The 26,529-nt window shown below is 36.3% G+C and overlaps 1 protein-coding gene across 2 annotated transcripts in view; it reads right to left on the bottom strand.

Annotated features, from left to right (window-relative positions):
* PIK3C2G (phosphatidylinositol-4-phosphate 3-kinase catalytic subunit type 2 gamma) overlaps nucleotides 1–26,529 on the bottom strand; it is a 419,361-nt gene that overhangs the window by 100,945 nt on the left and 291,887 nt on the right. For both annotated transcript variants that reach the window (XM_064377719.1, XM_064377720.1), the window contains one exon: nucleotides 4,801–4,957. In XM_064377719.1, coding sequence (XP_064233789.1) covers nucleotides 4,801–4,957 — 157 coding nt within the window. The remainder of the gene's footprint in view (nucleotides 1–4,800; nucleotides 4,958–26,529) is intronic.

The raw sequence follows: 26,529 nt of genomic DNA, 5'->3' as shown, positions 1-26,529 counted from the left end.
TCACTAGAGAAATGCAAATCAAAACCACAATGAGATACCATCTCACACAAGTCAGAATGGCTATTACTAAAAAGTCAGAAAATAACAGATGCTGGCAAGGTTGCAGAGAAAGGGAACACTTATACACTGTTGGTTGGAGTATAAATTGGTTCAATCATTGTGAAAAGCAGTGTGGTGATTCCTCAAAGAGCTAAAAGCAGAACTACTAGACATAGCAATCTCACCGCTGGGTATATCATTCTACCATAAAGACACATGCATACGAATGTTCACTGCAGCACTATTTACAATAGCAAAGACATGGAATCAACCTAAATGTCCATCAATGAGAGAGTGGATAAAGAAAATGTGGCACATATATACCACAGAATACTATGAAGCCTTACAAAAAAATGAGATCATGTCTTTCGCTGGAACATGAATGGAGTTGGAGGCTATTATCCTTAGCAAACTAATGCAGAAACAGAGCATATACTGCATGTTCTCACTTATAAGTGGGAGCTAAATGGTGAGAACTCATGAACACAAAGAAACAACAGGCACTGGGGCCTACTTGAGGGGGGAGGGTGGGTGGAAGGTGAGGAGCAGCAAAAATAACTAGTGGGTACTGGGCTTAATATCTGGGTGATGAAATAATCTGTACAACACACCCTGGTGACAAAAGTTTATCTATGTAATAAACCTTCACATGTACCCCTGAATCTAAAAAGTTTAAAGTAAGAGAGGAAAAAATACTTGATGCTATTAGGCAATGAAAACCTACAATTAGCAAATTCAATGCTGACTACTAAACTTAACAAAATCGACACTAGAAAGACACATTCCTGATAGCCACTAGAATCTAGATTAACTTTTATCTTACTAGTTCTGTATTAAGAACCACTTGGGGAAGAGTGTCTGCTTTTCTGAGCATAACTATCCATCCTCTAAGGACAGACTTCTTTTGTAGGGTCTGCAATGGATTCCAGTTTCTCTGGATACCCTGAATTCACACCTGCTTGATTAGAACTCTATCAAACATTTCTGTGGAAAGTGGATCTTACATTTACTCATTCCCTTGCCAACACCCACACACATAACACACACATACACACACTAACTGCCAAGTACAGACTGCTTCAAAGCAGATGAACCTATAATAGTTCTCTCCCTACCATATCTAACTAAAGGTAACACGTGCCAAGTTTGCCCTTATTAATGTGTTCTATTCCTTGGAGGGGAGACTTTGAGTGTTGACTCTGTAAATCATGGAGTAAGGATGGCCTCTTAGCTGGGTGCACTTAGCTATGTCTCTTCTCTGACCCCTAGCCACACTGTTCAGGTGCCTCCTACTCTAGACTGCCTGGGTATTAACTTTAATTGGGGCAATAGCAAAGGGAAAGGAAGATTAGAACAGGAAGTGAACAGATCCAGGTAATGAAAAGATATGTCCCTTTCTAAAGGTCAGGAACATTTCTGAAGTCTTTACTTCTGTTTTCTTCCTACTAAGTCCTAACCTATTTGAATAGTTATGCTTGGAGAAGCAGACACTCTTCCCATCACATAAAGGAATTAAGAAGATTTCTGATGGGAAATATCTGATATAATAATGGGTGTGATAAACATTTTAAAGTGGGCAAATGGTCTCTGTGTTCTCTGGGAGCCTTCCATAATAGCTGATATTGATTTTTTAATGAGAGAAAAGCTGATGAAACACGGGCTTTTATTTTAGTGAACTCAGCCGGCAACACTCTTGGGTCTCCTACAGATGTTACTTTTAAGCAAGATGGGAATTTCATAGATTACTTTTTTCCCTGCTTTTCCCAGGAGTAAATAAAAAGCAATATGGATGTCTGGAAACATGGTGCACTCTACCAAGGATGAGCCGTTAACTCCGTAGTGGACCCACCAAATGCTTGTGCCCCACGATCCCAGGGACTGACCATTTGCCCAAGATAAAATTTATGACCCATGTCAAGTATTTCTCAAGTTGTAACTGGGTCATGGTAAGTAGAGTGAATTCTTTTTAAAGAATTTGACATAAAAGAGTCAGGTTGAGACAGAATTAACAAATAGATTATATACATAAGTAGAAAATAGTATTTCATACATTTAAACTTGGTTTTATTTTATAAGAAGCTATACCAAAGAAAGTGTGGTCCTAAATCCTTCACTAAATGCTTTGATAATCTATAGAGTCCCATAGGATATACAACTGAGAAGAGAGTTGAGAGGTAAATGACCAGAAACTGAGGTAATAACACACTGCTGATTTACATGTATTTATTCATTAGCTTAATTGGCCCACATTGCTTCTGATCTCTATTGCAATTTTGTGAGAACCTAAATCTAAGATTATATGTTTACTCTGAATTAGTGGCTTCCACTGCCAAATTTTCTTCCTTAGCCTAAAAGAGCTGAATAATTAGAGCACAGAAATTTTTTTGGATATACTATATTCCAGAAATTTTCAACAACTCATTAATGAGAAATCATTTCAATACCTATGATTAAAATACCATATAGCTTCTTTTAAATAAAATACCACTATATATACTCCTCGGTAATTGTTTAATAGATTATAACTCTTATGCTGAATCCATTGTTAAGATATGTAGAAAAGTTTCCTAAACAAGAGAAAAAAAGCCTACTGATAGCTTTCTGAATCTACTTTTTTCCAAGGTGTTGCTCTTTCATATTATTTTAACATGCTCAGTTTTCATCAGCATAATTTTAGTGTTACCTGAGAAAGAGCATAACTTATATTTGTACTTTTCTGTTTGGGGTTTATTTTTGTTTATTTTTGAAATATCTGGAGCAGATTAAAGCAATTTGGTACTACTCATCATATGTAGTTATTTACAGCATTATAGGCATTTAGAAATGCTGGACACCTTGATCTCTTATGTAAATAAAATTCATCTTCCTCATTAAATTGAAAATTTTAGGACTCTGGGTCTCATATGTTAATGTATGCTTCGCAGTTTCTGGCCTGTAGTAAACACTCGAGAGCTCATGAATTCATAAGCTAGAGCCTGCTAGAGTCCCGGGAGAAGTAGACTTGATACTACCTGGATATTTATTATCTAAATGAGGTCAAAATCACAGACTTAGTCCTTGTAGGTTTATGTGTGTGTGTGTGTGTGTGTGTGTGTGTGTGCGTTACAGACACATTATAAACTGTAAGTCATCTCATATTTGCAATACAGCCTAACAGAATTGAGAGACAGAATGTAGATCTACCAATAAGAATCCTTGGCTGTTACTGAAAAGCCAACTTGAAGATTTTGGAGATGGGTAGAACTTTATATATCTACTTCACACGAGAAGAAATTAGTATCTTGGCATATGAAAGACGTGTTTATAATATTTTTAGAGATAATTGTCTTTCAAGGCAAAGTGGAGAGAAGTAAGGTGAATATGTTGTTTGAATGTTAAAACAAGAATCCAAATCACATCTTCCTTTCAACGAAGTCAACATTTGTTCTGTACTAACCAATGGAACTTTTCTGTGGTGATGGAAGTTTCCTATCTGTGCTGACCAATATGGTTAAGCCAAACATGGCTACTGAGCAGCTGAAATGTGACCAGTGAAATTGAAGAGTGGAATTTTAACTTTTGTTTAATAAAAATTAATTTAAATATAAGCAAACTTGTGACTAAAGGATATTACATTAAACAATATTCTTATAAATTAACAAGGATCTAGTATAATAATACAAATGAATTGAAGTCTACTAAATGGCAAGCACTGTGCTTAGTGCTTTATATTAATGATCTGTTAGGGTTATGAAGTTTAAATGAATTAATACACACAAAGCACTTAGCACAGTGCCCGGGCCATGCAAACAATTCACTATTAGGTGATTTATTCATTAACTCTACAAGGTAGATGTTATCTTCATTTAATAGATAAGGAAACAGTCTTTTAGGGGTTAAGTAACATGTCCTGAAGAAAGTAGCCAGTAAAATGCCAAACTGGGATTGAAACCCAGAAAGGTCTGCCTGCCAAGTTTGTGCCCTTAATATCTAGTAGAATTATTGTCATCTGGAAGCTCTGAATTAGTTATTTTTCATAGACTCCAAATCCCATGCTGATAGACCAACTGTATGTTTCCCATGTATAGTTTGCTGTAATCACTAGGGTGTATGTATGTGCCTAGAGGAATCACTATATCCCTCTCCTAGAAGATATTTCTATCAGATTGTTCTTCCTTCATGGTGCATATCTGGTCTCCATCTCTTTAAATTGGACAATGGAATAAAACCTTAAATTTTCCCCTGTTGGTCACAAGAGAGTGTGTAGGACCATGACTCAGTACACCTAATCCATACCACTAAAAGTTGAGTTGCTAGCAACTCATTTTCCAATTTTGACCCTCAGTTTCTTAATGTGGGAAATAGGCAAGTGATCAAAGGTGGAGTTTGGAATGGAGAGCCAGGGAAAATTCTTGCCTGGTCTACATTTAGACTGTCTACATTATTATAAGGCATTTTTGAAAGATACTAATGCCCAATATGATTGAAGGCATTATTTTTAAATTACTGTCCTTGAACATTAGTCAAAATATAGTGGGATAACCCCTAAATGCATCCAGATTGTTATGAATAGGAATGTTTGAGACAATAACTCTGAACTAACATATTAAATTATTAAGAAATATGTTTATAAGCTGTACAGTGGTAATCTTAGTTTGCTTACTCATTTCTGTTTTTAATAGCTCCTTGGGGGAACTCCAAGCCATTAGCAAAAATAGACTACTAAAGCAGAGACATAAATGAAGCTTATTATTATTATTATTTTTTTCCCAGGGGACTTACCATTTCTAGCAGGTTCAAGAGTAGTTGGCTGTGCTTTCTGATAATATTATAAGCACGACAGCAAAGTTCCACAAAATCTTGAAAATGCTGTGGGTTTTTCCCACCCTCTGTAATAAAGTATTCCATCTCTGAAGTAAAAATAAAAGGAGCTCGGTCCCTATAAACCAAAAACAGTAGCGATCATTCAAAGGAAGAGAAATGGTTTGTCAGGTTAGATCAGGCAGTTATAACAATTTATTTTCATTTGAATTTTCTTTTTTTTTTCTCTACTGTAATAGATAAACTTCCTTCATTGTGAGACAGCTTGAGAAACTTGCTAATTGTAGGATTTGAATAACTGGGATGCAATAGAGAGAAAAGAATATGATATTTTACAATGTCAACCTATATTGTCTGAAATGTTTAAATTACATTTAGAGGGGAATATTATTCATTAAAAGTAACATGAAGGCCAATTAATAGTGTAGGTGATATTTATTCAATCTTTATAAAATGTACATTTTCTGAAAAAAAATTTCCTTATATGAAGACCCTTAGGAAAAAAGTTTCTGGCAAAAGTTAAGAAAAAAGCAAATGTTACCAATTCACTGGCATATGCTTAGTGAAGGGGAAAAAAGATAGCTATATGTTATTTCACACTAGACCCAGTAAACATACTGATCAGAAAGGAAGAATATGAGTAGACCATGTTATTATATAAGTAATACTGACCACTGTAGTCTAAGGATGGAAAAATAAAAATACAAAAGACCAGAGAGAAGATGGTCCCATTTCCCCCACCTTTTTCAGTTTTTTTCTCATGTCATTTAAGATATGGATAGGCCTGAGATGAAGTATTAGCATTTCTAACAGAGAAGAGCAGATAGAGGATTGGAAACATCCCTCTTTGAGGAATTATCACTCAGTGAATAAGAACACAGAGTTTAGGTATCTTAGGCCAATTTAACACCAATTTGGTGAAAGGTTAGACCAAGTAGCAATTTTAAGTCATGGATTATTTGGGGAGACTCTTATTTTTGTAAATAATGAAACATAGTTGTTTTCTTTTTGTTGCCATGCTTAGCTATTTTAGTAAAAATACAATGGAGTGAAAATTTTCACTAATCTGTCAGTTAATGAGAACTTTCAGTAGTATGGATATTTATATGAGAAAGCTACAACTTCGGCAACTTGTGGCAGGTCTCGGACAGTGGACTCTAATTGCAGGCAAAATGTTTAAAAGAAAATAAATACCCTAGCTTTTTGCTATGGTTATTTTATTTAGAAATTTTATTTTGTAATCCATGCTACCATGTCTGGAGGAAAGCCTGGAATACCAGTACCTTCACTTCTGTTTATATTCATTCATTTCTTCAACAAAATATATTGAGCACATACATACACTGAGGACTATGTCTAAAGTATCATGTCTAAATTTTAAAATTTTTGTTTAAAATCCTTTTCTACTTGGCCTTCATTGAATTATCCAACCTATATTCTATGAATTATTTACAAGTTCTTTACTTTGGCCAAGCTGGGAGAAAAGATGTTGAAAACATGAGATACAGCATAGGTTCTAATTCTGGACCTGCTGTGTCTCTATTTCTTCATCTCTAAAACACCAAACTCTTAGAATTGCTGTGAGGATTAACTTAGGAAATGTACATGTACATAAATCCCTGACACATAGGGAGGGTGGCACACTTGTGAACTGCTCACATTAGAGAGAGGCTTTGTGCAGAGGCACAGACTGTGGGCCCTGTTGACCAGGTTTCAAATCATGGTTCCACCACTTACTATGGTAGTCCTATGATCCTGGGTGACTTATTCTCTCCATGCTGTAATCTCCTTTTTTGTAAAATGGAGATGAGAGTACTCGACTCTTGGTATTGTTGAGAGAATCAAATGGGTCATAGCACGTGCAAGTGCTTAGAACACAGCCTAGCATGTAATAAGCACTCAACAAATTTTAAATAGCATTGTCTGCAAACAGCCAAGTGTTCTTAGAGCTAAACCTTGTTATCGCTAAATTTTCTTGTCTCTTCAAAAATCTGTCAGTAAAATCTCATTCTTATTTCAAGGTTTAATTTACTCTGTGTTACTCCATGTAACCTCTCTTGCTGCATAAATCCGTAAGTGGATCGTTGAATTTGATAGCATTTTTAATATAACACTCACTCACTTATCACTATTGCCAACATTTTAGTAGAGTTTTAGTAATATCATAGATTTTCATAATCAGAAAAAAATCTTAAATTTATATGCAATAGTTTTCTAATAGTTTTTCTACCCTACTCTCTATGCTGTGTTTACCATATTGAGTAGAACTTTGGAAATAATTTTGGAAGAGTCTTAATTTTTACAACTTCCTGAAACTTTTTATCCTTATATGAGAAATATGCTTTTATCTTTTCATTAAGGAGAATTAAGATGGATCAACTTGATTTCTCTTGGAAGGTTTCTGTAATTATGCTCAAGTTCATGAGATAACACATTTCTTTTGTCCATGGTCACCATTATTGGAAATCAGATACAGAAACACCATAACAGAAAGTTAAATGCACAAAAGAAACATATACAAATTAAATAAAATATAAAGTAATATTGAAAAAACAAATTTCAGTTGTGTTTAAACATTATCATAGTCTAAATTTTTAGTGGATCCAACAAAATAAAATGCTGTATTTTTTTTCTGTATGATTATTTTCATGGCTCACTTCTAAGCAATTTTTTAAAAATCTCAGAATGACCCTAAACTTGCCTATAAATGAAAATAAACCTCACACATGTGAAACAAAATCTTATCTATTCCTGTAAGACATAGAAATTTCATTTGGAATGTAATTTGTCAATCCACTGAAATGTAAACCTATTCCTACATTATAAAATTAATGTATTGAAGTTTATTTCTGAAATTTAAGCATTACTTATAAATCTAAGGTATAAATTGGTTGCGACAAAAGGGAAGATTCTAAACTATTTGATCTCTCGTGGTCTATACTGGGATTACATTTTGAATTACATATTGAAAATCTCTTATTTATAGCTATAGAAATAAGTGATAGAAACTTCTTGTTGTGACTATGCTTTCTTTTTATTCTAGATTAGTAGTTTTGCCTTTGCTTACCAAAGTCCCACCTGTTCTTGCTTCTGCACCTTTTACTCATATTGTAACTACTGGTCATGTTGTTTTTGTTGTTGTTGTTTTCTCTCTCTTTCTCACCTGATGTCAAAACTGATTTAGAGATCAGGACCAAAAATCTTTTCTTATAAGTCTTTTTCAGTTAACCCAACCCTTGTCAGCATCAGAAGTCTTTTTGTTTTTTTTAGTCCAAATGACCTGCATAATTTTCAAGAGCAGAGGAAGTATTCCGCCTTCCTTTTATATAGTCTTAACATTGGGAACAATACTTTGATGTTATTCTATCATATGCAATGAATGCAAAGATAAATAAACATAGCTTACATAGTGAAGAATTTGTAATAATTTAACATTTATTCAGGAAGGCCACAATACAAACATATTTGCAATGATTCTGTCATTTTGTTGTCAAAGTTAATATTTTCATTAACTTATGACCATTTTTTCCTTGAAGTTATTATTTTTTAAAATGCAGAGAGTGAATATTTTACAGATTTCCAATAGGGATGAGAAGTCAGTTGGTAGTTCAAAAATGTGTATATACTTAGAAAGGTAAACACATTTATATTACAGACAATAATTATCAAGAAGACAAATAAATTCACTTCATAGAGGTAATAGCGGAGGCTGGGCACAGTGGATCATGCCTGTAATCCCAGGACTTTGGGAGACTGAGGCCAAGAGCTCGAGGCCAATCTGAGCAACATGGTGAAACCCTATCCCTACAAAAAATACAAAAGTTAGCTGGGCACCGTGATGCACACCTGTAATCCAAGCTACTCGGGAGACTGAGGCACAAGAATTGCTTGAACCCGGGAAGGGGAGGTTGCAGTGAGCCAAGATTGTGCCACTGCACTCCAGCCTGGCAGACAGAGCAAGGAACTGTCTCAAAAAAAAAGAAAAAACAAAAAACAAAAAGAAATAGCAGCACAATTACTACTTTCACATTTTCCTTTTAGCCATACTGTATATATAATCTCTTTGTATAGTCATTAGAATACCAAGATTATCATTACCACTGAACTGAAGATACATAAAGTTTTAGGATATATTTCTATTAGGTGAATTGAATCTAGTCAGGGAGAAATACACTATAGTTATTTATCAACAAACAGTTATTGAGCTTCTATAATAGATTTGTGCAAGGCCTGTAGGTGAGGTGAAAGAGTTTTAAAAATCAATGTTCTAAAAGCAATATCAATTTACTAAATAACGACAATCATATTTTGAAAAGATTACTTCAGTTGTAATACAGAGAAGAGTGTGGAATAGGGAGGGTGTATGTGAACAGATCAGACCAGAGACTTTTGCAAAAGATTCTGATTAGATATGATAATAGCTTAGATTAGGGTTGTGGCATACAGATAACAGAGAAGTGGGAAGACTTAAAGCATATTTCAAAGAAAAAAATCAATAGGATTTCATGATGGTTAGAATGGGAGGGAGAAGAGGTACCAAGAAGAACTTTAACTTCTTTTCTTGTGTGGCAGGAAGACTGCAGTGCAACATTCAGGGATGGCTCAGCTTTGAGCTTAAGTTATAGTTGAGGTGCCTTTGAGACACACAAATACAGATGAAAATGAGGATACTCATTTCTGGACCATGGAGAAAAGATTTAGGTCAGAGGTAAAATTTTGTGAGTGAAACTTCTGATTCCGGGAGGATGAAGTAGGCATATTTTTCCTTGTTCCTCCCAATGAGTATATTAAGAACTCTGAAAATTATATACAAAGCAAACATAAGGTGACTCTGACAGGCATAAAGAAGACAGACTACCTAGGGATGTCAGGACTCAATAAACAACATGGAGGTGAGTTTTCTGGGTTTTCTTTTTTGCCTAATATATTCTAGACATGAAATACTTGCTGCTAAAGTAGGCAATCCAAAAAGTCCCAAAGAAAAGCCTGCTTTAAAGGGGCAGCTGAAAAAAAAAAGCACACTTTTAGACTGTAACCACTCTATTGCAATTAAATATCAGGGAATACGTTGTGACACCACTTCTCCCCTACACCAGCCAAGGGCAAGGCAGGCAGCCAAGACTCCCACTCCAACCAGACTGTGATGTGACACTTCAGTACCCCACTATGGTACTGTCAGAGACAGCTGAGTAAGAAAATGGTATTGGTGGCAAAATGCACACAGGCTAATCGAACAGAATAAATAGTATAGAAACAGACCCATACAAAGACATGCCCAACTGATTTTTTTACAAACTTGTAAAAGCAATTCAGTGAAGACAGGTTAGCCTTTTGAAGAGATGATACTGGAATAATTAGACATTCATATGTAAAAGCATAAACCTTGAGCCAAACCTCATACCTAATATAAAATGTCACTTACAATGTATCACAGACTTAAATATAAAATGTAAAGTTATAAAACTTTTCGAAAAAATAGGAGAAACTCTTTGAGATTTAGGGCTATGCAAAGAATTTTAAAATTTGTGAAAAATAATAAGTAGATGAAAAGACAATCTACAAACTAGGAGGTAATATTTGTCAACCACATAGCCAGCAAAGTGCCAGTATCTGGAGCATATATTTTTAAAATTCTCAAAATTTAACAATAAAAATCAAACAACATAATTAGAAAATGAGCAAAAGACATAAAGAGACATTTCATAGAAGATGACTTGCAGATGGTAAACAAATATATAAAAAGATGTTCAACATTATTAACCACTAGGAAAATGCAATTTAAACCCACAATGAGACATCACTACACACCTATCAAAATGGCCAGATAAAAAATAATAACAGTACCAAACTCTGGCAAAAATGTAGAGGAACTGGATTACTCACATATTGCTGGTGAAAATGTAAAGTGGTACAGTCACTCTGGAAAGTCACTTGGCAGTTTCTTTCTGTCAAAATGACAGAAACAACAACAAACAACAACAATATGCAACTACCATACAACCCAGCAATTATACTTTTGTATAGAAAAGTATATGTCACAGAGACTTACACATGAATTGTTTGCAGTAGCTTTATTCTTAATCGCCATAAAATGGGAACAACTGAGATGTCCTTCAATCAGTTGTTTGGTTAAACAATATGTGACACATACATATCACAGAATAATAAAATAACATAACTTTGAAAACACAACAGCTTAGATGAATCTTCAGAGAATTATTCTATGAAAAAAGCCAATCAACAAACATTACATACTGCATGGTTCTATTTATATAACATACTTGAAATGACAAAAATATAGGAATGAAAAACAGATTAGTGGTTGTCAGGGGATAAGAATGGAGTGGGGAAGAAGGTGAGAGGAAAGTGAGTGTGGCTACAAAAGGGCAACCCAAAGAATCCTAAACAATTTTAAGAGGTTGAAATTGTTCTGTATTTTGAATGTATTAATATCAATATCCTGGTTGTGAGAATTGTACTCTAATTCTGTAAGGTTACCATTGGAGGAAATCAGTAAAGGATTTATGGAATCTCTTTGTATTATTTCTTACAACTGCATGTGGATCTTCAATTATCTCAAAACAAAAAGTATTATTTAAAATATTGTGAATTCTCTGGATATAGATATTGATAAAAGCCTTGACATAGATAATATAGATGATACCAGTTTGGTGGAAACCATAGAGTGAGATGAGAAAATCATTAAGATGAATCTTGGGAAATCAATCTTTTGGTAACTTGATAGAAGGAAATAATTTTGAATTAGATATCAAGAAAGGGAGAAAAACTAGAGGGTGATGATCCTTTACATAAAGCATGTGAAGAGGATACTTTGAGGAAGGAATAGTCAACATTGTTGAAATTTGCAAGTAAATCAAATGATGAATAAATATTTTTAGGTCCAGTATTCTGAAGGTGTATTATTTCATTCTCACACTGCTATAAAGACATACCTGAGACTGGGAAACTTATGGAGAAAAGAGGTTTAATTGACTCAGTTCCACAGGCTGTACAGGAGGCATGGCTGGGGAGGCTCAGGAAACTACAACCATGGTGGAAGATGAAAAGGAAACAGGTACAATCTTCACATGGTGGATCAGGTGAGGGGGAAATGCTACACATTTTTAAACAACCAGATCTCATGGGAATTCACTGCGTATCACAAGAATAGCAAGGGTTAAATCTGCCCCCATGATCTAATCGTCTCCTTCCAGGTCCCTCCCGCAACACTAGAGATTACAACTCAACATGAGATTTGGGGGGGGGGACACAGAGCCAAGCCATATCAGGTCATTGTTGATCTTATCAAGTAATGAAGAATAAAGCCAAATCAAGTGGTTACAGATTGAACAAGAGGTAAGGAATGGAGATCAAGAGTTTATAGACAACTCCTCTAGGAAAGGCGAGCAAAATGGCATGTGAGGCGAGCAAAATGGCATGAAGCCTAGGGATTTTGAGGCAAGGTTATTTAAATTTTGGAGAGACAAGCTTATTTAAAATATCATTTGAGAGAGAGATGATGAACATGCAAAAAAAATGAATTATTGATAGTATAATGTTCATCAGAAGGTGGGAGGGGAATGGCTTCAAAGCTCAGATGGAAGGACTGACTTCAGAAAGGAAAAACAGATCTTCTATTATAAAAGGAAGGAAGAAGAGTGTGTGTGACTTTTACTGGGTAGAAAAGTAGACTCTGTTCTGATGATTTTATTTTCTCAAGAAAGTAGGTATGGTCATCTGTTTAAAGTAGGGAGTTGGTAGGAGTAATCTGAGGTTTATCCTTGAGAGGTTAGGGTGCCAATTGTTATGGAGAGTGAAATAGAGGGATGGCTACAGAAATGTACCATTGCTGGGCCATTCGGGTGCCCCATTTGGAACTAGTGACAAATGTTTGTTCTGTTGTGTGACACTTTCTTAGAGCCCTTGGCTGCTGGGTATAACACAGAGATAGCAGATGAGTGGGTTATGGCACTTGGTTATCGTCTGCTTCCACATTTCTATTCATAAAATGTTCTGCTATAGGGTGTCTTTCCCCCATCCTTCCCACAAATTTAAGTTCAATCCTTTCTTTAAAATCTTGTTCATACTGTACTTCCTCTTGAAATATTTTCAATAGCACCAGCCCTCACAGTGGAAATGGCCGTATTTCAAAACAGAATATTAAAGAAATGGACAAGGATGCTAATTGTAATGAATGAATTCTGAAATAGCTGAGGAGCTATATCCTTAAAATTATCAGCCTTTTATTTATTGAATTGTTCTTTAAACAAATAGAGACATACTCAAAAAATAAATGATGTTTGATTTTCAAGTGTTACATATATGCTATTTAAAGACAAAATAATTCACAGAGGCAATTTCCTCAAATGTGAATTATGCAGTCTAGATAATACCACCGGGGTTCTTCCCAACAGTTCAGGGTGGTCTTTGGACATACTAATCTCAATACAGTAGACTCTGAAATTAGAGTAAAATTTCATAAATGTTTAACTTAGATGAGCTAAACTGTATCTATTAGTTTTTTTTTTTTTAAAAGTAAGAAAAATATAAAAGAGAGTAAGCAATTCTGCCTGCCTTTTCACTCAAAGAGAAAATGCCCAATGATGAGAAAGTGATCCTAATACTTTCACACTTAGATTTAGTTTTCACATGCCTCTTGCAGCACAATCATCTTTCAGGACATTTGATTGTAGTTTCAAAGATATGAATTTAATAAACATCAAGGTCATACATGCAAGATAATTATGTCATCTGGTGCTAACTAAAGAAATAGTGATCTATCCTAATGCTGAAGAAAGCATAAACTGTGTTGGGCTTATTGAGAAATGGGAATATCATGGCATCTTCCAAAGATTCTACCACCTACTTATTACATACAACTTTGGACATATTTGAACAACCAAGACTCCTCTCTGTCTTACTTCTTCATCTGCGAAATAGAGAAAATAACAATATCTACCTCGAAGAGTTTCTGTAAGAATTAATGAAGCTAATGCATCGCAAGTATGTATGAAACTTTAAAAGGTATTTTTGATTATTTCCTTTAGAATCTGATCTTCTTCACTTGAAGATGCGGGACCACACTACAGGGTACTTGTTTTGTGCCAGTTCAGAGACAAACTGTACCAAATCCACAGCAATTTGAGAAGAGCTACATGTATGATATTCGTGATGGAGGCAGTGGATATGGAGATATGGAAAGTGGAATGAAGTGATAGAAATCTATTAATAACTCATGATAGTAGAATTAGTCTGCTGGACTCCGTGAACATAGATATTTTTTCCTTTTATAATTGTTTATCTAGTATTTTATTTGAGCAACTGATAAAGTCAGTAAATAAAAGTATACAAACTTAAATCCCAAACTGAAAGACTTAAGTGTTTGAATAATGTATTTGTACCTAAACTGAAATGTGGGACTTAGTAATAAGGTACATTTTGTTTTTATTATTAATATTACTTGTATTAATTCTTTGAATTTCATATATTTTTATTTTCAGAAAACATATAATAACATTAATATATATGGTTTAAAGATTTCTAAAAGTTGTAGACTCCCATAATAGTCAATGGGAATAGAAATAATGACTACAAAGCACATTGGGGAACATTTAAGCTTACACTGTTCCTGATACCACAAATGACCTACATTTCAGAAAGCACATTTTGCTGTTCAACAGAAAGAACACAAGTCTCTTGTCTAATATCCATGAGTTAATTGAGAAGGCAAATTTGGAATCTCCATTGGATAGGATAGAACCTTAGATAATTAAGCAATACAGAAAACCTCACATGTGCAATATAATGAGAACATGAGAGTGGATGTACTATTATAGAAAGAACATTTAAAACCCTGTGAGATCTCCAAGCTCTCTGCAATTATTAACTAAGATCGGCCTCACCAATGAGTCTTTTAAGTGTAAACATTTTTTTTTTCCTGGTTTAGTCTCTTGTAAATGCAATGCATGTCCTAAGTTAGATCCCTGGAAGTCCGTGATCATCAATAGATTAATACCTTTAGATACTAACATTGGTTCCTCTCAGGCTCAAATACATCATCTCTCTTATTTGGTAAGTGTGGTTAAAACAACTACTTCTTCAAAAATAATCAGGTCTCCTTTCCTAAGTGTAATATATTGTGTCTGAATTCATAGTAGATCAGGATTTCATGAGGACAAGAAGAGACTGATCAGATCCTTCAACTCCCCATTTTTTTCCTTTGAGGTTGAGTTTAGGGAAAAGAGCACAGCTATGTTTTGCATGGAATTCCAGTGTATACTTGAAAGAGAAGTAGTCTAGTCTGGATATGAGGAAAACATTAAGAATGCTATAACTCAGGTGAAAATTGAATTTGTGGTGTCACATTTTAAACACAGGTTAGGTTCTAAAATCAGGTCGAAGGTGAAAATCAAAAACAGCCTAAGTCACCTGTTAAAAACATTTAAATCACCCATAAAGTTACTACGCGCAATATCAAAATTTATGTATGAGGCATTGAACGCACATATTATCTCTTACTAAATTTAACCCCATAGTTGTTTCCCCAGCAACAGAAGCAGGGCACTATTTCTTTAGTTGGACACCAGATAAAGTTCTTATACTAAGCTCATGTTTAGAAGACATTTCTACTCTTTTACAAATTTTGTCTAAAACTAAATTTAGAGTCAAAGCTATGAGATCCTTATATTGGCAAGCACATTGTACCTTAGACAAGCTGAGGAATCAGCTTTCATGCCTTCCATCTTATGCTTGCTTTGTTCACAGTGGGGCATTGGCTTACTGAGTGTGAGATGGCAGAATCCTTACACCATGTAAGTGTATCCTTCTTTTGCTCTTTTATTTCATCTCTCTCACAAACATTTTTCCCTTCTCAATCATCCTTTACTTGTTTCATCTGAAAACCTACAAAGTCTCTCATTGAAGAAAATTTATTTTTCTTATCAGAGAAAGTTATTACTTATAATTGGGGGTTGACACAAGGGAGCTATTCAAAAGAAATCAGGCAATGAAACAGAATGATGAGGTGAAGTCAAAGAGGGAGAAGTGATAGTGAGAAGATGGAGAAGATGAGATTGATAAAACAAACTTTGTTTCTTGAAATGGTCTGTGTGTAAGTGAGAGTGCTTTGTAATATCCAAAGCACCATTTAAATGTTAGGTGTAGTTTGCCTAGGATTGGCTTTGTGACTGGCAGAAGACTTCATCCTCAGACTATCACATGAAGAGTAACCATTAGGTTAGAAAGCAAAACAAAACAAAAACAAATCAAAACAAAAAACCAACCAAACAAAAAAAGCTTTGGTAAATTTACAGTTAGGGTTACTGAATATAACAGGTTCTTAATAAATTTATATTTAGGAAAATTGTACTCTCTCAGGTTCTCAGATCAAGGAAAGTAAATGTGATGACATTTTTCAAATGATCCTTCAATCAACTGAAATTGAACCTCTGCTCTATGCTTGGTGATTACACTACAAAGATATCCTTAAAACACTCACAGTTGAAGAGATATTGGAAAGTATGTTTTCCTTCTAGAAAATTCAGATGATACAAAGTCCCGCTGAGAGTAAAAAGAAACCACAGTGTTTCTGAGTAAGCAATCATGAATAACAGACCAGTGAGAATTATCTAATTTCAAAGAAAACTAAGGTAGTAATTAAAGCATGCTGGAGATTATTATCACCTATCTAACATTTGGATCACTATGAATATTGTACTACTGAATGAGAATTATTGGAGTAAGACACAATTAATCCTTTAATCTGTTAAGGCAGTTTTTTGTTAAAAGATAGTTTTAAACTGGGAAGATTTAGAATATAAATATTGTGATACTCAAATTAGAAATTAATTTTTTGAAAAATCAGTGGTAGTTAATTATTGAAAATAATATCAAAATGGTTATAGATACAGGGAATTTTTATGAATATTATTGGGATGAAAATACTGAGATTAATTATAGTGGGTAATTTATTATCTATTGGGATAAAAATTATAAAGGGTTTAAACAACATTGTGATAAGAATGATATATGATATTTAGATCATCTGGTCATCTGGGTGTAAATATTCAATAGAAAAAAACAAATTGATTTTTATTTTGCTGAGTACTGGAATCATTTTCTATCTCTTTTAAGTGGATTTATGTCCTGTTATGCAGTGATGAATATTTAATAGCTGGCTTACTATGTTTCTTTAGGAAAAGAGCTCTGATTTGTGGCATTTGCCAATTTTATGTGGTGTAAATACTCCCATTATGGCTGATTTTAGGCTATTAATGTGATGTGATTGAATATAGAATTGAGAAGAAGTATACACAGTAGGCTCTTGCAAGACAGTATGGGCCAGTTCCAGCATACTTCTGCTTGTGTCTGAAGTTGTATTAGAAGTTAGGGATGACTTGATGAAATACCTCCCAATCTAAACCTGACAAAAAGTGTGATCCAGTCTGTCAGTCAACAAGCCTCAGACTCAGAGAACTTAAAGGACTAATAGTTCAATTTATGAACTTCAATATACAGACTTTTTTTTTTTTTTGAGGTGGGGTTTTGCTCTTGTTGCCCAGGTTGGAGTGTAGTGGTGTGATCTTGGCTCACTGCAACCTCTGCATACTGGGTTCAAGCAATTCTCCTGCCTCAGCCTCCCAAGTAGCTGAGATTACAGGGGCCCACCCCTACGCTCAGCTAATTTTTCATATTTTTACTAGAGATGAGGTTTCATCATGTTGGCTAGACTGGTCTCAAACTTCTGACCTCAGGTGATCCACCTGCCTTGGCCTCCAAAAGTGCTGGGATTACAGGTGTGAGCCACCATGCCTAGCCCAATATACAGATTCTTTTTAAAATAGCAAAAAAATACTTAGATAATTTTAAATAAAAGAAAAAACAATTACCCAGAGATGTAACTAATTTCTTTTCACTTCATTTGAAATACTTACATTATATTAATTGCTACAAACTTTTATAAAGCCCTCACTTAGTGCTGGACACTCTTTTAAGAATTTTACTGATATCAATTTATTGAATCTTAAAAAAATCTGTTTTATAAACAAGAAAACTGAGGCACAGGCTGGGCACAGTGGCTCATGCCTATAATCCTAGCACTTTGGGAAGCCAAGGCAGGTGGATCACCTGAGGTCAAAAGTTCGAGACCAGCCTGGTCAACATGGTGAAACACTGTCTCTACTAAAAATACAAAAAAATTAGCTGGGCATGGCACCTGTAATCCCAGCTACTTGGGAGGCTGAGGCACCTGGGAGGTGGAGGTTGCAGTGAGCTGAGATTGTGACATTGCACTCCAGCCTGGGCAACAAGAGGAGAACACTGGTTGGGAGGTGGGGAGAAGAAAAGAAAAAAAATGAAGCACAAAGAAAGCCACTTGTTTAAGGTCACACCATTAGCATATACTAATACAGGATTAAAATAACATATTGGAAAAGTGACATCCACAAAGTGACAAAGAGTTCTGTGGCCTGACTACACACCTACCCAGAAATTCAACTAGCAACTATTCACAGGCAAGAATACCACCCTGAATATCCTAAAACTTGAAAGTGAGGCTAAGACACCCATTGGAAGGCAAAATCAAGAAGGGCTATGATTATACCATAAAAGGAATGGTTCTCTTTGATTGTGTCACCCATCCTTCAAGCTAGCACAACATCACCCACAGATAATTTCCCTGGACCCACAGTTCCTACAGAGACAAATATGAGTTGGAGGCAGACATTCAGTCTTCCAACTATTCTGGGACCCTTTGCTGGAGGCTCACTCCTGTCTTGTCTTGAAGGTAATGCACGGAGTACCACCTGGGCTCATTTAGAAACAAAGAAAGGGAGTGGGGCTCACAGCCACCAGGACACAGACTGTGGGGGTTGCTTTTCATATGGCCAGTGGAGGTGCCACACCAGAGAGACTAGCAACAGCATTATAATGTAGAAAACACAGTTCATGGGTATTTCATGCTCCAATCTTTAGCCAGCTCCCCCACACAGCCCAGATACTCTCATAAGTCTTCCCAGGGTTGACAGGCAACTGTAGATCAGTGATTGCCCATGGAGAGAGGATCCAAACTTGCTCAATCCTAACAGTGGAGAGGTAATCCTCTAAGTTTCAGTATTCAAATTTAGTTTTTCTCATACTAGGGAGCAACTGCCCATCAGTGATTATCTGGCCCTGCCAAACTCTAGCAATGAAGAGGTGATACAACTAATTCCAATGCTTACATTAAGTCTTTCCCAGACATGGAGGAAACTGCAGATTAGCAGTTACCCATGGAAAGAGCATTTGGCCATACCCAAACCCTAGAAATGAACAGGTAATTCAACTGAACCCAGTGCTCTTATTGTGTTCCCCAAGCTAGGAGGCACCTACAGATCAGTAATTACATATGAATGAAGTACCTGGCCCTGCACAACTTCAGCTGCACAGCAGTGATTCTACCAATGTTGCTACCAGCTGGCCCAACCAGAATTCCAGGTTATACTAAATAGTAAAAGTCTACTACCATCAAAAAACACCAGCAAAGACTAGAAGAGGTGACGACATCCTCAAATATGCAGGCACCAATAGAAGGACACAAGGATTATAAAAAATCAGGGAAATATGACACTGCCAAACTAATAAAATGCCAGTAATGGACCATGAAGAAATGGATAACTATGAAATGCCTGATAAAAAATTCAGAATACTCCTCTTAAAGCAGTTCAAGGTACTAAAAGAAACTTCAGATAGAAAATTAAATGAAATATGGAAAACAAAAGAATACATCTTTTTTTAAAATTTATTTATTTTACTTTAGGTGCATACTATATCTGGCATTTCTCCCCATGTTATCCCTCCTCACCCTCCCCTCCCTCCCCATCCCCCATTGTCTCTCCCCTACCCTCCTAACTGTCCCCTGTGTCTGATGCTCCTCTCCCTGAGTCCAGTGTTCTCGTTGTTCAACACCCACCTATGAGTGAGAACATACGGTGCTTGGTTTTCTGTTCTTGGTTCAGTTTGCTGAGAATGATGGTTTCCAGATTCATCCAAGTCCCTACAAAGGACACAAACTCATCGTTTTTTATGGCTGTGTAGTATTCCATGGTGTATATGTGCCACATTTTCTTTGTCCAGTCTATCATTGATGGGCATTTGGGTTGGTTCCAGGTCTTTGCTATTGTACACAGGGCTGCAGTGAACATACGTGTGTATGTGTCTTTATAGTAGAATGATTTATAGTTCTTTGAGTATATACCCAATAGTGGGATTGCTGGGTCAAATGGAATTTCTATTTCCAGATCCTTGAGAAATCACCACACTGTCTTCCACAATGGTTGAACTAATTTACACTTACAAAGAAATAGAAACAATAACAAAAACCCAAATAAAAATTATAGAGATAAAGAATATAATAACTGAACTGAAAAAAGTTTTTAGAAAGCTTCAACAGTACACATGATCGAGCAGAAGAAAAAAACAGTGAGAACAAAGGCTGGACATTTGAAATTATCCAATCAACCAAAAGAAAAACATAATAAAAAAATGAAGAAAGTTTATGAGAATTAAGAGAAACTATCAAGTGAACTAACCTTCAAATAGTAGGAGTTTCTAAAAGAGAGGAGAGAGAAAGGGCCTAGAAAGCACATTCAAGAAAATAATGATGAAAGATTTCTCAAATCTGAAGAAAGATGACAACATTCGCATACAGAAAATTCATAGGTCACCAATTAAATTCAACTCAAAGAGGAATTCCCCAACACACATCACACTCAAATTATCAAAAATCAAAGATAAAGAAAGAATATTAAAAGCAACAAGATATAAAGAAGATATGATATTCAATGGAGCATAAATATGACTTCCAGCAGATTTTGCAGCAGAAACCCTGCAGGCCAGGAGAGAGTAGGATGATATATTAAAATTGCCGAAGAAAAAAAACTGCCAAGAATACTTTACCTGGCAAAGTTGTCCTTTAGAAATGAGGGAAAAACATTTCTAAAAAAAGCTAATGGAGTTCATCACCACTAGTTCTACTTTAGGGAGTTAAGCTAAAATAAAAGTCCATTAATTAATATCAAAAAACAAATGAAAGAGAAAAAAAGCTCAATGGTACAAGTGATACATATCCATACTCAGAATTCTCTAAAACTCTAAGGGTGGTGTGTAAAGCAGTTTTAGAGAGTTAGAAGACAAAGCTATTAAAAACAACTACTAAAATAAATTGTTAAGAGATACAAATTAGGGGCGGGACAAAGATGGCAGAATTGAAGCAGCAGCTATCAGAGGCTCCCATTGCAAAGAACTGTAACAGTGTGCGAATATTGCATCTGCAACCATGGTATCCAGGTTCTGTCATCAGAACTGACTAGGTAGCTGGTGTGACCCACAGAAAGGAAGGAAGAGCAGTGTGGTGCAGTGGGGCACCTGGGAGACACATGGGGCAGGGGAGCCCCCACCACCCAGCCAAGGGAGGCAGTGAGTGTGCTACCCTGCCTGGTAAACCATGCTTTGTCCATGGAACTGGGCAACCCATGAATTGGAAGATCCCAGCCACTGGAGCCTAGGGCCCCAGCCATGGAGCCGCACAGATTCTCAACAGCCACTCAGCTAGAATCTGCTTAAACCTGCTGAGATCTAGGGAGGAGGGGTGGCCAGCACCTCAGGGGCAGCTGCCTGCTGTCTAAGTCCTGTGAGGTCCTTGGGGGACAGGCGGCAGTCAGAACTGGGACTGAGAGCTACCTAACACTAAGATCCCAGGGTGGGGAATGGGTAAAAGCCCATCTCTATAGCTCCAGGCTGTACTTTTTCCATGCTGGAGCCAGGGAGGCTGCACAGCTTGGTCCCAAGAGGTATTCCCCAAAGCCCAACACACAGTTATGGCAAACTGTGGCCAGAGTGCCTCTTCATGCCTGATCCTGACCCATTCCTACTCACTGGGCAGTGCCTCCCTGTAGGAACTCCAACAACTCCAGCCAGGGGTTCAGGGACAGAACTCTGATCTTCCTAGGTCTGAGCCCCTAAGAAGAGGGGTGGCCACAGTCTCTGTGGACCAGCAGACTTAACCTTTCCTCCTGCTAGTTCTAAGGAATCTGGGCAGCCCAGATGAGGGGGTTCCTCCACACTGAAGCTCACCCTCTCCACCAAGGGACAGTCAAAGTGCTTTGTTAAACAGGTCCGGATCCCCATGCCACCCAACTGGGTGAGACCCTCCAACAGAGGTTGTCAGACACCCTATACTGGAGCATTCCTACTGGCATCAGTTCAGTGTTCCTGGAGGTCAGAGATCCCAGAGGAAGGCACAGGCACCCACCTTTGCTGTTTTCCAGCCTTCTCGAGTGACACTTCCATATGTGAGAGTGAACCAGATGAACAGGCCCTGAAGTGAACCCCTATTCTGCATCAGCCCTACAGAAGAGGGACCTGACCATTAACAGAGAAACAAACAAATAGAAAGCAACAACAAGGACATCAACAACAAAAAACCCATCCAAGGGTCAGCAGCCTCAAAGATTGAAACTAGACAAACTCACAAAGATGAGAAAGAATTAATGAAAAAAATGCTCAAAATCCAAAGGGCCAGAGTACCTCATCTCCTACAAATGATTGCAACACCTCTCTAACAAGGACGCAGAACTGGACAGAGGATGAGATGGACAAATTGACAAAAGTGGGCTGCAGAAGGTGGGTAATAACAAGCTACGCTGAACTAAAGGAGCATATTCCAACCCAACGCAAAGAAGCTAAGAACCTTGATAAAAGGTTATAGGAGTTACTAAGTAGAATAACCAATTTAAAAAGGAACATAAATGACCTGATGGAGCTGAAAAACACAGCACAAGAACTTTGTGAAGCATACCGAAATATCAATAGCCCAATTGATCAAGTGGAAGAAAGGACATCAGAGTTTGAAGACTATCTTGCTGAAAGGCAGACAGACAAGATTAGAGAAAAAAGAAGGAAAAGGAATGAATAAAGCCTCCAAGAAATATGGGACTATGTAAAAAGACTGAACCTATGATTGATTGGAGTACCTAAAAGAAACTCAGAGAACAGAACTAAGTTGGAAAACACATTTCAGGTTATTATCCAGAACTTTCCCAACCTAGCAAGACAGGCTAACATTCAAATTCAGGAAATTCAGAGAACACCACTAAGGTAATCTATGAGATCAATCCCAAGACACATAATCATCAGATTCTCCAAGGTTGAAATGAAGGGAAAAATGTTAAGGGCAACCAGAAAGAAAGGCCAGGTCACCTACAAAGGTAAGCCCATCAGACTAATAGCAGACCTCTCAGCAGAAACCCTACAAGACAGAAGAGAGTGGTAGCCAATATTCAACATCCTTAAAGAAAATAATTTTCATCCCAGAATTTCATATGCAGCCAAGCTACGCTTCGTAAGTGAAGGAGGAATAAAATCCTTTCTAGACAAGTAAATGCTGAGGGATTTCATCACCACCAGGCCTGCCTTGCAGGAGCTCCTGAAGGAAGCACTAAATATGGGAAAGTGGTACCAGCCACTGCAAAAGCACACCAAAATATAAAGAGTAATGACACTCTGAAGACACTGCAACAACTAGGGTGCAAAATAATCAGATAGCATCATGATGACAGGATCAAATTCACACATAACAATACTAACCTTAAATGTAAATGGACTAAATGCCCCAATGAAAAGACACAGACTGACAAATTGGATAAAGAGTCAAGACCAATTGGTGTGCTGAATTCAGGGGACTCATCTCATGTGCAAAGATATACGTAGGCTCAAAATAAAAAAATGGAGGTATATTTACCAAGTAAACAGAAAGCAAAAGAAAGTTGGGGTGGCAGTCCTAGTCTCTGACAAAACAGAGTTTAAACCAAAAGAGATTAAAAAAGACAAACAAAGGCATTGCATAACAGTAAAGGGATCAATTCAACAAGAAGAGCTATCTATCCCAAATATATATGGACTCAGCACAGAAGCAGCCAGATTCATAAAACAAGTTCTTAGAGACCTACGAAGAGACTCAGACTCCCATACAATAATGGTGGAATACTTTAACACCCCAATGTCAATATTAGACAGAGCAATGAGACAGAAAATTAATGAGGATATTCGGGACTTGAACTCAGCTCTGGATCAGGTGGACCTAACAGACATCTACAGAACTCTCCATCCAAAATACATTCTTCTCAGTGCTACATGGCATTTAATTCTAAAATTGATCATATAATTGGAAGTAAGACATTTCTCAGCAAATGCAAAATAAATGAAATAATAACAGTCTCTCAGACCACAGTGCAATCAAATTAGAACTCGGGATTAAGAAACTCACTCAAAACCACACAATTACATGGAAATTGAACAACCTGCTTGTGAATGACTCCTGGGAAGAAGGAGAAATCAAGAAATTATTTGAAACCAATGAGAACAAAGAGACAATGTATCAGAATCTCAGGGACACAGCTAAAGCAATGTTAAGAAGGAAATTTATAGTGCTAAATGTGCACATCAGAAAGCTGGAAATATCTTAAATCAACACTCTAACATCACAATTAAAAGTGCTAGAGAAGCAAGAGCAAAGTAATCAAAATGCTAGCAGAAGACAAGAATTAACTAAGATCAAAGCAGAATTAAAGGAGGTAGAGATAAAAAACCCTCCAAAAAAATCAATGAATCCAGGAGCTTGTTTTTTGAAAAAATTAACAATATAGACAGCTATCTAGACTAATAAAGAAGAAAAGAGAAGAATCAAATAGACATAATGAAAAGTGATAAAGTGGTATCAACACTGACCTTACAGAAATACAAACTACCCTCAAAGAATACTATAAACACCTCTATGCAAATAAACTAGAAAATCTAGAAGAAATGGATAAATTCCTAGACACATACACCCTCCCAATACTAAACCAAGAAGAAGTCAAATTCCTGAATATACCAGTAACAAGCTTGGAAATTGAGGAAGTAATTAATAGCCCATCAACCAACAAAAGCCCAGAACCAGACGGGTTCACAGCTGAATTCTACCAGAGGTATAAAGAGGAGCTGGTACCATTCCTTCTGAAACTATTCCAAACAATTGAAAGGGTGGGACTCCTCCCTAACTCATTTTATGACGTCAGCATCATCCTGATACCAAAACCTGGCAGAGACACAACAAAAAATGAAAACTTCAGGCCAATATCCCTGATGTACGTCATCAGTGAAAATCCTCAATAAAATACTGGCAAATTGAATCCAGCAGCATATCAAAAGGCTTGTCCACCATGATCAAGTCACCTTCATCCCTGGGATACGAGGCTGCTTCAATAGATGCAAATCAATCAACGTAATCCAACACATAAACAGAACCAATGACAAAAACCACATGATTGTCTCAATAAATGCAGAAAAGGCCTGTGATAAAATTGAACACTCCTTCTTGGTAAAAACTCTCAATAAACTAGGTATTTATGGAACATATCTCAAAATAATAAGAGCTATTTATAATAAACACACAGCCAATATTATACTGAATAGGCAAAAGCTGGAAGCATTCCCTTTGAAAACCAGTACAAGACAAGGATGCCTTCTCTCACCACTCCTTTTCAACATAGTATTGGAAGTTCTGGCCAGGGCAATCAGGCAACAGAAAGAGATAAAGGGTATTCAAATAGGAAGAGAGAAGTCAAATTGTCTCTGTTTGCAGATGACATAATTTTATATTTAGAAAACCCCATCATCTCAGCCCCAAATCTCTTTAAGCTGATAAGTAACTTCAGCAAAGTCTCAAGATACAAAATCAATGTGCAAAAATCACAAGCATTCCTATACACCAACAATAGACAAGCAGATACTCAAATCATGAATGAACTCCCATTCACAACTGCTACAAAGAGAATGAAATACCCAGGAATCCAGCTAACAAAGGATATGCAGGACCTCTTCAAGGAAAACTACAAACCACTGCTCAAAAAAATAAGAGAGGACACAAACAGATGGAAAAACATCCCATCTTCATGCATAGAAAGAATCAATATTGTATTTAAGTTCTTCTGTGTCTTAAGTTTTGGTGCTCACTGTAAGTGCTCCCCAGACTGAGAAACAATGGCAGGGCAGCAAGTTAGGTAATGTGCAGTATTTTAGTTTTGCTACTAATGATAAATATTCCCCAGAATGGGAAGCAACAGCAGACAAGTAATTATGTTCCAGTGTTAAGCACCAAAGACCTTACATCACCAAAGATCACCTGCAAAAACTGGAAGACATGGCCAGCTCCTCAGATGTGTGAGCATCAATGAAAATATGCAAGAATTGTGAAAACTTAGGAATAGATGACACTGTTAAAAAAAAGGAAAAGAAAAGAAAAAAGAAAAATAACAATAACAAAGCTCCAATAATGGACACAGAAAAATTAAAGTTCTATAAAATGTCTGATAAAGAATTAGGAATAATCTTCTTCAAGGAATTCAGTGAATAACAAAACAAACAAAAAAAAACTTTAAAAAATATAAATAAAATTTGGAAAACAATCCAGAAACAAAATTAAAAACTTGACAAGACAGAGGAACAGTTTAATAAAAAATCAAATAGGAGTCCTAGAAAGAAGAAAACCACAATAATTGAATTGAAAAACTCATCAGAAAGCGAACAGCAGACTTGTTCACATGAAAGTCAGCGAGCTTCATGACCATATAGATGAAATTACCAAATCAGAGAACCAAAAAGAAAAAAGAAAAAAAG

This window comes from Aotus nancymaae, unplaced genomic scaffold, assembly GCF_030222135.1.
Source record: "Aotus nancymaae isolate 86718 unplaced genomic scaffold, 86718_ANA_hifiasm-v0.15.2.pri h1tg000016l, whole genome shotgun sequence".
NCBI lineage: Eukaryota > Metazoa > Chordata > Mammalia > Primates > Aotidae > Aotus > Aotus nancymaae.
Note: the sequence above shows the minus strand (reverse complement) of the source record. Positions and strands in the feature narration are given on the sequence as shown.